At 31.7% G+C, this 12,457-nt stretch overlaps 1 protein-coding gene across 2 annotated transcripts; it reads right to left on the bottom strand.

Moving 5' to 3' along the window:
* Nucleotides 1-304: 304 nt before the first annotated feature.
* Nucleotides 305-12,318, bottom strand: LOC111706926 (uncharacterized). Of its 2 annotated transcripts, XM_023479873.1 has the most exons (15): nt 12,264-12,318; nt 12,004-12,062; nt 11,867-11,947; nt 11,616-11,684; nt 10,888-11,002; nt 9,424-9,557; nt 8,602-8,694; nt 7,798-7,882; nt 6,854-6,939; nt 6,503-6,539; nt 5,266-5,330; nt 3,501-3,585; nt 1,633-1,679; nt 858-947; nt 305-481 (listed from the first exon to the last, which is right to left on the bottom strand). In XM_023479873.1, the coding sequence occupies exons 1-15, from the start codon at nt 12,267-12,269 to the stop codon at nt 415-417; spliced, it is 1,119 nt and encodes a 372-aa protein (XP_023335641.1). In that variant the 5' UTR covers nt 12,270-12,318; the 3' UTR covers nt 305-414. The 2 variants fall into 2 exon arrangements, with proteins under 2 accessions (XP_023335641.1, XP_023335642.1); XM_023479874.1 differs by lacking the exons at nt 305-481; nt 858-947; nt 1,633-1,679 and adding an exon at nt 2,509-2,664.
* Between the last annotated feature and the right edge of the window lie 139 nt (nt 12,319-12,457).

The following is a 12,457-nucleotide window of genomic DNA, read 5'->3' on the forward strand; positions in this document are numbered from 1 at the left end:
TCAAATTCAGGATATGTTCGAAAATGGAAAACCCAACATTGTCGTGAAAACGGTCAAGAGCTTTAATATAAAAAGAACTCCTATTATAATTTTTAATTTAAAAAGTTTAAAATTAGAACTTGTTATCCTCGTCATGTTTAATAAAATGTTGGTTAGAGTTTTTAGTATTGACTTTAACTCTGGATATGGGTTGGGATCCCAAAAACCCAGTCTTTCAATTTGTGCCCATTCAGTGTTAGAAGTGGACCAAGTATTAGTTTTGGAACTAATGTCCCCTGGATTTTGCATAGAATATATTTGAATATTTTAACAAATCTAAAAACTCTTTTATTTTTTTTCAGAATACTTACATAAAAATATGTAAAGAAAGGTTTCCAAGATTCCAAATAGTATTTAAAATATTCTATTATATTTTTATACATTTATACATTGATCTTCAGGAAGCATGTATTCTTCAAGCCAGGGCAGAAGGGATGTAACTCTGAAAAGAAGAAATTGCTCTGAATGGTTTAGGTAAAGAATAAAACGAGTTAAATTCACTGGTTTGCGCTGTATAAGTGGTATATATAATTCACAACAAAGTTAAAACTGGAAAGGGCTATGCTTGTAATTTGGCATTTACAATCTATTAACTTAATGCTTCTTCCTGCGTCAATGGAGGTCTGAGGTAGAAAGTAAAAGTAACTTCTAAATCCGAAAGAGTTGCCTTTTCAAGCACTATTGATAACTTTTGCAGCCAAGGTTTAGCTGTCAGTGGGAAAGGAAGTTTTTCCTTGTGTTAGTTTAGATTTTATTTTGTTTAAATGCACTGATGAATAGACTTAAACCTTCCTGCATTGTAAAGGTTAAAAATATACCTGGAGTAGAGACCAGGTTGGTTCTCATAAGCACACCCTGTGCCTCTACTTACTATTCCAATCAAATACGCCTTCTCCACCACTTTACCCCTGCAATACAAAGGAATAATCTCTGATCATATGCACACCCTGTACCTCTCACTATTCCAATCAATTAAGCCTTCTCCACCATTTTACCCTTCAATACCAGTTATGCAAAACGTAAAAAAAATAATTTGTAAACCGATAAGGGGGTTACAGGGTGACTAAAGCGCGAGAATTCGATATCGACCGCTTCCTACATAGACGTTTAAGCAAAGGAAGGAACAAAATGAAAAGCTACACTAATATATATTAAGTAATATTAATATACATTTTGAATTTTCTAATGTCATCTCTAAAGCTGATCCTTTGATCTATGGGTAACCATGTAGTTGTCTTCATCTTAATCAAAACAGTGGACTGTGATCTTTCCAGGCTACATTTGTTGCATAAAACATGTTGGGTCGACTCTAAACTGTGTAGTCCAGACTGGACGGTACGATTGAATGCATATACAGTACATGCTGTACCTGCTTGGATTATGTAACTTCTAGAGAGTTGGGTGAGTGAAGACTAGTTAAATTTTTATACGGACCAAAAGCTTTTAAACAGTAGAAACACTTAAATATTTAATCAAAGAGAAGTTGTCACTAAACTGCTTTTGTAACCTTGAAAAATGTTGTTTAGAATCAAAGCATTATTCATAGAAAGTAGTCTTCATTGTATTGATATAATCGTCGCCACTATAGGCTACCTGCTATTTATTTTTACATATTTAACCAAAGGCCCACCGGAATCACCCTAAAGAACATAGACATTAAAGGGAGTGTTCGCGAAAAATGAAAGGGGGTATAGGCTTCCGGCGAAAAATAAGCGCTTTTGATCGCTTCTAATCTTACTTCTATATGTTGCGTCTATAAGTAGAAAATTGTTAAAAACGACTTATACCAAAAGAGCGTAGCGTCCATACAAAATCGGAAAGTTGCAACATTCAGCTCGGATCGATCGTAAAATCATCAATTTAATTCCAAACAAATCATTCAGATATTACAAACAATAGTCATCGATTTTTTTTCGAATCATTCGTATATAGTTAATGTTTCATAATATTTTTTATTTTGTTTTTTAAACAATATTTCGCTGGCGCTGGAATTTTGAACATTCCTGGAAAATACAAAAATGTCGTTTTCATTATCAAAAATCTCCGAAACAGGAATAAATGTTTTCAAAAGTGACTATCAGATCATAAAAAATAAAAAATACTAATGCGTCAAAAAATTATTGATGATTGTTGGCTGTAATATTTGTATGATTTGTTCGGAATTAAATTGATTTTTTTACGATCTGAGTTGAATATTGCAACTTTCTGAATTTGTATGGACGCTACGTTCTTAAGCATGAGTTATTTTATCAATTTTCTCCTTAAAGACACAACAGATAGAAGTAAGATTAGTAGTGATCAAAAGCGCTTATTTTTCGCCGTAAGCCTATACCCTCTTTCATTTTTCGCGAACATTCCCTTTAAGAATTAATTATTTTCATGAAATAAGTATTTGTTTTCATCTTATAACAGAATTTTTTATTATTTATTAATAATTTTTTTGTTTTAACAATTTATAAATATTTAGACATTAAAAATACTAAGTTTTTATTTCTATTTATTAAAAAACACCATTTTTACATTTTTGATATGTTTTCCATCTTGAATCAGAATTGTAAAACTTCTAACAGTTATTGTCTGGTCAAGGTGACTAAGGAAGTAACCACTTACTCGAACTCTAATTTCCTAATCAGTTTATTTTTACAACCTGATGGTGTAAAACTGTGGTCTGTGAAGCTGTGATATTTCAAACTTTGAAAATTTGATCTAGCAGAATTTTGGAAATAGAAAAAAGAGTTTAAAGGGATTGTGAGTGTATTTTTTAACAATCCTCCATGAACAGATGACAATGCCCGATTCACTACGGTTCTCTTAGAAACTGATCATTTTCCAGTGATGGGACGTACGCATTTATACGGCAAGAAAACACAATGGAATAAAACCTATAAATATGACAATTTCTTCCACATTTTTGATAGAATAATGGTTTTACGAATGCCATGTTTCCATCCAGGTTCACTTAATATTAAGCTTACAGTCCCTTTAAGCAGGATGCTCAGTTAATTTAAAAATATATACTAGGGTGGAATGTGGATTGAATTTGGGCCCCCCATGGTTTATATGAATTTGAGCAGCGGCTTAAATTTGAGATGCGGCTCAAATATGCATGGTTCCACTGAAAATTGTATTCAATGTTTCAAGATTTAAGCCAGCCCTGAATTGAAACCGGTTTTTGGTGGATTTAAGACCCGGCTCAAATTCGTCAAACCTCGACCATCCAAAATCCAGTCTCTAACGAAAACCTTGAGAACCACATGTTAGAGGATCCTCATGAATACCTCGAAAAACTTGACCCACTTCATGTACAGTCGGATACAGGCTGTAAGAAAGGCCTTTCCTGTTTTTTAAAATATGAAAATAATTTTCTGTATAGACACTGGATAGCTTTTAATAACCAAACAACTTTTATTATCCACCTAATATTATACAGATTATTTTACTTGAAACTTGAATTTACAAACCTGGCATGCGTCAGACCCACCAACTTTTAATAAATCATTGTTTACTTCTTCAACTAGTTTTCCAGCATTGTTAAACCTCTTCTCCCTACATCAGAGTTAATAAAAATAAGGTAAAGGTGTGCTTGAGTACAAGCTGAATCAGGTTGACGTAGATTTTAAAAATATTCTCACAATATGGCGCTAGCATGAAGTTTAAACATGTAGTCGGTGTAAGAAAGCACGCATAATCCTGTTTTCTCTCAGCTTTCTACAGAATAAGTGACCTCTACAGCGGAGTATTAATTAAACTGAACACATAGCTATACGCTCAGATGCTAAGGGGAGGGGGTTACAGCTAGCCCAGGCAGGAAATGGGGGGAGGGGTGGGGTGGTGGTGGGATATGAACTCTATATATCTCATTCTCCTACACACACAACAAGTTTTATTAGATTTAATATAGAAGGGGTGTACGGTACCATACAAATTAAGCTCAATTGAAGGAATTGAAGATTCCTATGTAGTATGTATAAACTTGCCAGGTAGCTCTTTCACATGTAATAACTTTGCCAAGTGACAAAGTTGCCAGACAACACTTTGCCAGTGTACTATGCCAAGTGACAAAGTTGCCAGATAACCATTTTGCCTGGTAAACTTTGCCAGGGGACAATTTGCCAGTTGATCAATTTACCAGTTCACCATTTTGTCAGTTGACCATATTGCTAGCTGACAATTTGCCATTTGACAATTTGCTAGTTGGCAATTTTGCAAGTTGACAATTTGCCAGTTAACAATTTGCCAGGTTGACACTTTAACAGAATACATAATTGTTTAAAGTTTGTATCTATTTTATACAATTGGTACGTATAAAAGTCAGTTTGCTACTTCAAATCAACTTGAGACCTTGAGAATGTCTAATATCTTTGAATTAATCATTAGTCAACCCAATTTTTGAAACCCTTCTGTGATAATTGTTTTAAGAATAGAGATATTATGTAAATAGGCTTACACGGGAATACCACAAAAATATTCAAATATCAAAGATGATCTTTAAGAGTCTCTTATCCAGCACATTTCAACCAACACCAAGTACTTGAGGTAAAAATTGATGTATTTTAACTATGTTTATAATCATCATTTCATTAGTTCATTATTCGTGAATGACCCATTTCGTTAATTTTTTTTTAATTGTTCAAAAAAAATTGATTTAGTTTAATTTCTTACTGAACAATCGTTCAGTAAAATTGTTTGATTAGTAAATTCGATTGTTTAGTAAAATCGTTCAATCAATAATTCTGGTAAGAAAAAACCCAATAATTTTTTTTTAAATTTAGTTTGAAAAAATCTTTTGTAAATAAAAAACTGATCTCTTTTCAAAATCTTTTGGAAAACTTGTTCGTTCGGCGAAAACAAATGTTCAAAACTAGCTTGAAACTAGTTTCAAACTAGTTTTTAAACTAGTTTAACAATCCAGTACTATTTGCTAGGACAGGCGGAAAAGATAAAAAAAAATTCAGATTCATGTTGCAAATATAAATACCTCACAATATTTGATTCACTTTTTAGAAATATTGAAAAATTGTCAATTATCAAAGATAAAATATTTGGCGAGGAACATAATAAAAATAAAAAAATGAATTTTGATTCTTTCTACAGTATTTACTAAAGATTGCATTTCAAAAATGAGCTCTTATTTTGTATTGTTATTAATCTTAAAGAATTATGAGCTAACCTTAATACAGTTCTTAGAAACATGACTATATGATAGATAAGATACTTAATACTTACACTTGAGCATTGGTTACTATTTGTCCACCACACAGATCCCAGTGTGTGTCAAACTGCATACCTCTCTATTCGTTACATCACATTTTAAAACATATTTTGATTTTGACTTGGTCATCATTTTTAAGCTTTTAAAGTTTTTGGCTTTCAGAAGGCATTACAAAACTTTAAATAATTAAAAATTTAGTTTAATATAAGTTATAGCTTTATGATATTATCCAAAATATTTTACTATGACATTTAATAAAAGCAGAACTAAGCCAAACAAATTATTTGTTAACAAACAATTAGAAATATCCTGAGCCCGTTATTCCTTAAACCCGGCTTTAAGACCCATTCTTAGATCAAACTGTTACAACAGCTTGTGTCACATGATTGACAGTTGCTTAGTTTAAGAGTTAGGCCCAATGAAAATAACGCCGACCTTGGTTGGTTTTAGTGGAGAATAAGGCTCGATGTGGTACCTGCGGCCGAATGGATTTGATACGCGGCTCAAATTCATTGATTTCGGACTTTGTTCTTATAAAAACCTGGAATGCACCAATTCCTACCATGAAAATTCGCAAAATAGAATATTAAACCGGTTTTATAAACTCAACTCTGTGGAAAATAAGATGCAGCTGGAATCCAAAAGCTAAAGTCAAAAATAAGATCAAACGAAAGCTTAGACCTGAGCTGTATTTTTTTGAATTTTTTTTAAATTGCCGGCTCAGAACTTATATGCTAGAGTAAAGAGTTTGCATTTAATGGTAATAAGAGACAACTTTTTCAAGACTGTTAATTTTTTGTGGAGACTCTTGAGAGCAAAAACACCCTTGAAAAAAAGATTTTTAGTTGATGTAAGGAAAATTTGTTAACTGCTTAAAACTTTACTTTAGTTCAGAAATAATGTGGGATCTTTCAGGGTAAATATTTTCTTGACNTAAGTTCATGTCACCATTAAAAAATCATTTCGAAGGAATTCTGTCTTTGCCCCAACTCAAATATTCGAATCCCTATATCTTTGCAATCTGATCATGTAAACCTTTGATATTTCAAAACTTAGATTAATTGATCTAACAGCATTGACAGTTTGAAACATCTAACGTCTATAACATTTGGTTGCAAAGATACAGGGAGTAAAATTCAGAGTTGGTGGCAAAACCTCAATTACATATCATAGATTGAGTCAAAACTTTTCACCAAAACAAATGGAAATATTTTATAAAATTTTTGAAATGCCAAATAAAATGCAATTTTCCTCTACAATGGCAGCACAATCATCCGCTAAAAGAATTCTGAAAATCATAAAAAATTTATTAATTTATCAATTATTGAGTTAATGAAATGTTCAAATATATAAAATTTCTAAACTTTGGATTACTATTTACATAATTCCATCTGACAATTATTTTTGCAAGACTTTTGTAGGAAAAAGTTGAAAATACTTTTTTCCCTTATTTATTTTTATTTTTTTACGTGCATGAGGTACATTTTATTTTAGGAAACCTTCAAAAGTATCTCATTGATCTTTTACAAGGTTATCATGCACCAAATCTTCCTAATTTGATTCATAGTCCAGTATCCAAAATCATTAATCTGTTTTATTTACCTAGGAGAGGTTTCCATCAAATCCATAGATTGTCGAACCCCTTTTTCAGAACAGTGTTTAGAACAGAATCCCCAACTTTTCCTCGTCTAAAATTTAGGATTTATTCTCCTGGTGTAATTTATAGAAACAAGATCACTACCATAGATTAATAACAATACAGATAGAACACTAGATATTGTCTTTTCAAGATTTATGGGATTTTCGTTCACAATAACCCTGAGGCAGAACCCACATGCTCTTTCTCTGTCTTGTCATTTACACAGTATGGGCGTTACTACTTTAGGCTCTGTCTCAGGGGTATTAAGAACGAAAAACCCCTAAATCTTGAAAAGGAGACATTTAGTGTTCCATCTGTATTGTTAAAAATCTATGATCATAACAAACAAAAAATAACTGAAATCAACATTACTCATTTACATATTCAGCTACTTGTATCACTGCAAGTTCAGTTCTAAGTTTAAAACAAAAGGCTACTCATGAACTTGTCTGTTCTGTTATCAAACCATTAACCAATTGATTAAACAAGTGAGAACTAGTAAGAAGTAGTAAGAACTAGTAAGAACTAGGGTTTCCAATGGGAATTCCGTTGAACGGAATTGTGCTGAATTGCACAAAAAGTATAGGGCTTGCAATTGCGCGCAAGTAAAATCCACTTGTGTTTGAAACCTAAGTAAGAACACATTTATATTTTACAAGGACTTACTTTTATGAATTTCAGCTAGGTTGCTGAACTACTTACCATTGTTTTAAATACTTATCTGTAGTTCTGCAGTGTAGACTTGTAGTTACCATCTATACCATATCATATAGATGAAAACTATACACTTGGGAACTATAAAGAGAAGTATTTGAATCGCCAGAAGTTAATAGAGCAATCTAGCTCAAATGTATTAAATTCCATCCCAGGACAAATCAAATGCACTACTGGCAGTGTTTATAATTACCTGGCACCATCCAAATTGCCCTGCTCCCTCAACTGCATAGCATTTCCCACTAGGAAGGTCAGCAACATCAGATTTCATTTTGTGCCTTAAAATTTATTGTAAAAATTAATTGTTACTCTACTCCCAACTCTACTCCCAACTTAGAAAAAAAATTTTGCTACTGGAATTTGAAATTTAGAAAGATGTTAAAAAAATGTTATTTGACCCCATTTAAAAAATTAAGATGAAAAATGAAATTTTTAAATTCTACATCTATGAAAATGAAACATAGTGTTGCATGTAGGGTAAGGTGTGTTCTTGTTTTTTATTAATCGTTTGATCCTTATTCTAGAACGAGGGCCTTCTTCTAGATCGTTCGTTCCTTGTTCGTTCTTATTTCAATCGTTACATCCCTGTTCCTTTCAGTCTTTGTGTTCTTGATTGAGAACGGTTCCAAAATGGTTGCAAGGAATGAGCTGGAATGGGTTCAAGGGGGAGGTTTACAATGGGGGAGAGTTGTGTAAAGGGAGGAAACACTGCCATTGGTCAACCCCACCAAAATAACAGAAATTACCATTATTCAGATAAATTATAACTCTACAATTTTCACCCATTTCTAATGTTTCTAGTTACACCATTTGTTATTTTATAGATCGTTACAATATTTTTCAGAAGGGGTACTATGTGTTCGTTCTTTTTTTCGAAGCAATTGCATCATTCTTAATAATTTAGTTTGTTCCCGTGAAAGAACGACTGTTCCCTGAGAATGACGCCCAGCTCTAGTTACATGCAATAAATCAAACATGCAAGAAAAAATAATTTTACCTGAAGTTTTTTGCGCCACCATATTGTGCAAAAAAATTGTCACATTCCTTATCTTGAGGGGGTTTAGTGTTTTTACACCTTGATGAGGAACATCTGAATAATTATTGTCAACATGAAAGCAGTATATGCTGTTTGAAATGCAAATTTTTAGGCCTTGAAAGAGAATTTTATCAAACTAAAGAGCAAAAACTTTCCATTTTTCTTAAAAAGTTAAGAATTACATACAATATTGATTCAGGTTAATTTAGGTTAAGAAATTAATATTGTCATCATCAACAATTTTTAAACAATATTTGCTTGTTATCTAATTTCTTTCCTTCAGTAGTGAAAAAAATCATTTGTTTCCTTGGTACACCTGTAGGAACTTAGAATAAATATTTAATGTGGTAATTACATAATTAATACCTACCTACCTACACTTTCCTTGGGTTTTAAAGTAATTTTGCAGTTAGTGCCAAACAAATTTTTCGTTAATCTTTATTAATTCACACAGGGAAGTAGTTTTGCAAGATTTTATTCAGAAAGAAAAAACAAGCTACATTACAACTTGTTTCAGAATGAGATAAAAAACTTTTAGTTACGCTGTCTGAATAAGTTTTAATGTTATGATCAGCCTATTTTAGGTACAATTCAAAGATTGGCTAGCATTCTTTTTCTTTTTCAGTTCTTTTGATTGGTATTTACATATCCAACAGATTAGAATCAAAATAACTGTCAATTAGTATGCATAGAGAAAACCTTCATCACAAAAAAAAAACAAATTTATGCAGACAAATCAAAAATAAACTTGTTATGTGTATCATGAAAAGTTTGTTAACTCACTGAGTAAACATGGCAGGTCCATACTGGTCAGTCCAACAAGCCACCGCCATTGTGTTCCAATCTATGGAACCAGAAGTTCCAAAGCCAGTTACAAATGCATCAATGTTGGTATCTCCAACCCGGCCAAGACACACCTGGGCAAAACAATAAGTTATTTGTTAAAACTTTTATTTTTTTGCTGAGATCACAAACAAAAAATTTTCGTTGTAGCAACATTGAATGAGCTGAATTTGTTCTAAAGGAATTCATAGTTTAAGATATCTAAGGTTCACTACATTGGGTTGCAAAGATATAGGGATGAGAAAATCAGAGTTCGTGGCAAAGACTCAAATCCTTTGTCTATTGGTATTATTAAAGGGAATGTTCACGAAAGAGGGTATAGGCTTAATTCGATAAAAAAGCGCTTTTGATCGCTACTAATCTTAATTCTATCTGTTGGGTCTATAAGGAGAAAATTGTTAAAGACGTCTCATACCGAAGAACGTAATGCCCATACAAAATGAGGAAATTGCAACATATGACTTAGACCGTAAAAAAATCTATTTAATTTCAAACTAATCATTCAGATATTACAACCTATAGTCATCGATTATCTTTCGCCACATTTGTATATCTATATATAAATTTGGCTTGTCTGTCTGTTTGTTTGTTTGTATCCAATAAACATCAAAACGGCTGAACCGATCGGGCCCAAATTTTGTGTGGGACATCACGTGACCAAAGGAAAGGTTTATGAATGATCAAAATTTCAAATATTTGTCTCCATCAAAATTCGATCTTCATTAAATTTTTGAAAATTTTGAAAATCCACGAAATTTTTTGTGAAAATCTGCGAATTATTTTTGTTTAGTTTTACGATGTACACAAAGAGAACATGTTCACAATCAATTTAGAAGATGGGCGCGCCCTATAAGACTAGTAGTTTATATTTTATAATATTTTTTAATTAAGTTTTTTACATTTACTTTCTTAGAAAACATTTTTAACGGATTTCGAAAAATGTGAGTGGTGCGTGGTATTCTTAGATAGTTGCGCAAGCTACAAGAGAAATAATGAAATTCAAAACAAATTAGTTAAAAAATATTATAAAATATAAACTATATGCAAATGTGGGGAAAGATAATCCATGACTGCTGCTTGTAATATCTGAATGATTTGTTTGAAATTAAATAGATTTTTTTACGGTCTAAGTCGTATGTTGCAATTTTCTCAATTTGTATGGGCGCTACGTTCTTCGGTATGAGACGTCTTTAACAATTTTCTCCTTATAGACGCAACAGATAGAAGTAAGATTAGTAGCGATCAAAAGCGCTTTATTATCGCATTAAATACCCCCTTTCATTTTTCACGAACACTCCCTTTAAGCAAATATTTTTTATCGCAAATGAGGAGCAATTACAATCAAAAGGGAGAATTAAAGATATTTTTTGCCATTAAAAATTTTATTTATGGCCCCTAAATTACCGGCATGATTTTATTTGGTTCAAAAATGACATATTCTGTTGTTCTGATTAATGCGGCATCAAATGGTCCTGCGAGACTTCCTCTTTTATACAACTTAATACGTTCTTCTGGTTGCCTGTGAAAGATATTGATCACATTCCTCCCCAAAACAAGTATTAAACCTATTCAGGCTAAAGTCTGGTTTACCAAAACAAGTCTATACAAATCTATAACAGTTGATATACTTATTGAAAGCCCTTGGGTTTTTTTCAAATAATCTGCAAAAAAAATTGCAAAGTTTCAAAATTTCAAATATTTATTGCAATATCAAGTTATTTAGCAAAAAAATGAGCAAAAACAAAAAGTGCCCGAAATAAGATAAATTATATATTTTTAAAAGGCCCTTACCACGGCAAATTCAAATATGCAAAAATATTTGATAAATTTTCAAAAACAAAATTTGTATTTAAGGAAAACTGAAAATGTACAAATTCTCTTTAAAAATCTATGCGAAATTTCTTAACAAAAATGAAGAGAATCAGACAGTATGCTGGGAGATCTGAGCCTAAAGTGAGGGGCATTTGTTAGTTAGAAAAGTAAAAAGATTTGAACTGCCCTAGACAAATAGTTTTTGAGATACCTCCAGGGGGTCCAAGGGACCCCCACCCTCCTAGCTGGAATAGGTAAAAACTGTCATAAAAGATTTTGTTCTGATTTTGATATCTTTGACTTGTAAATAAACATCTTTCCTAACACTTTCAATTTCATATGTTCTTGTTCCATCCCGCCTGTTGTAAATAGTTGCACCCATCACTAAACTAAACAAATAAATTTCTTGTAGGTTCAGGGGTACAATATTTTGCTAAAAAGTCATTGCCTCACACAAAATTGGTTCTGGCTTTTTCTTTTTACAAATGATCTTGTTATCAAAATTTTGTGCATAATCATCAGAAGACCTTTAAAACTGGATAAATTTTGTTTTAATACCAAAGTATCCTACCTTAGAACATGATCGGATTCAACAAATGATTGTTTACAGTAAGTCTCTTTCCCAGAAGCGCAGAAGCAGTGAGCTGCAGATCTTTAAGAAGATCATTTTAAATTAAATAAATTCATTCAGTGATCTTTTAAACTTACAAAACATAACGCGGACTGATTAGTGATGCTCCACACACAATTTTCTTTGACGTTTTCATCTGAACAAAAATAAAGAGATTTAAATTATTTGAAATTTTTAAGATTGAATTTATTTTAATGTACAGAAGAATGTTAATAGATATTGTTTTCTTAAGTATTTTAGTAATTTTTTAAGTATTGAAGTAAACTGTTAAAATATTATCTGATATGACATTTTATGTAGTAAATGTTATAATAAGATGTTTCTATAAAAACATTACCTCCATTCCAACATAATATTCCTTCCTCTGAACAGAATATCCATTTACTGAAAAATAAGAATATTTCTTAATTTTGTCTCATATGATATGTATGTATTTAGATTGAAGTGGCTAGATTAAAGTAGTTTTATATAATATGGAAAGAAATTTCTTATTACTTGAAATTTATTTAGAAACAAATCAAAAATCGTTAT

Source organism: Eurytemora carolleeae, unplaced genomic scaffold (genome assembly GCF_000591075.1).
Source record: "Eurytemora carolleeae unplaced genomic scaffold, Eaff_2.0 scaffold668, whole genome shotgun sequence".
NCBI lineage: Eukaryota > Metazoa > Arthropoda > Copepoda > Calanoida > Temoridae > Eurytemora > Eurytemora carolleeae.

Excerpts from the sequence above, each read along its gene's own strand:
- LOC111706926 (XM_023479873.1), bottom strand. Across the intron at positions 11,948-12,003 it reads ATCAGTCCGCGTTATGTTTT|ATCTGCAGCTCACTGCTTCT; the intron begins GTAAGTTTAAAA and ends ATCTTCTTAAAG. Across the intron at positions 5,331-6,502 it reads ATTGTGCTGCCATTGTAGAG|AGAGGTATGCAGTTTGACAC; the intron begins GAAAATTGCATT and ends TGTAACGAATAG.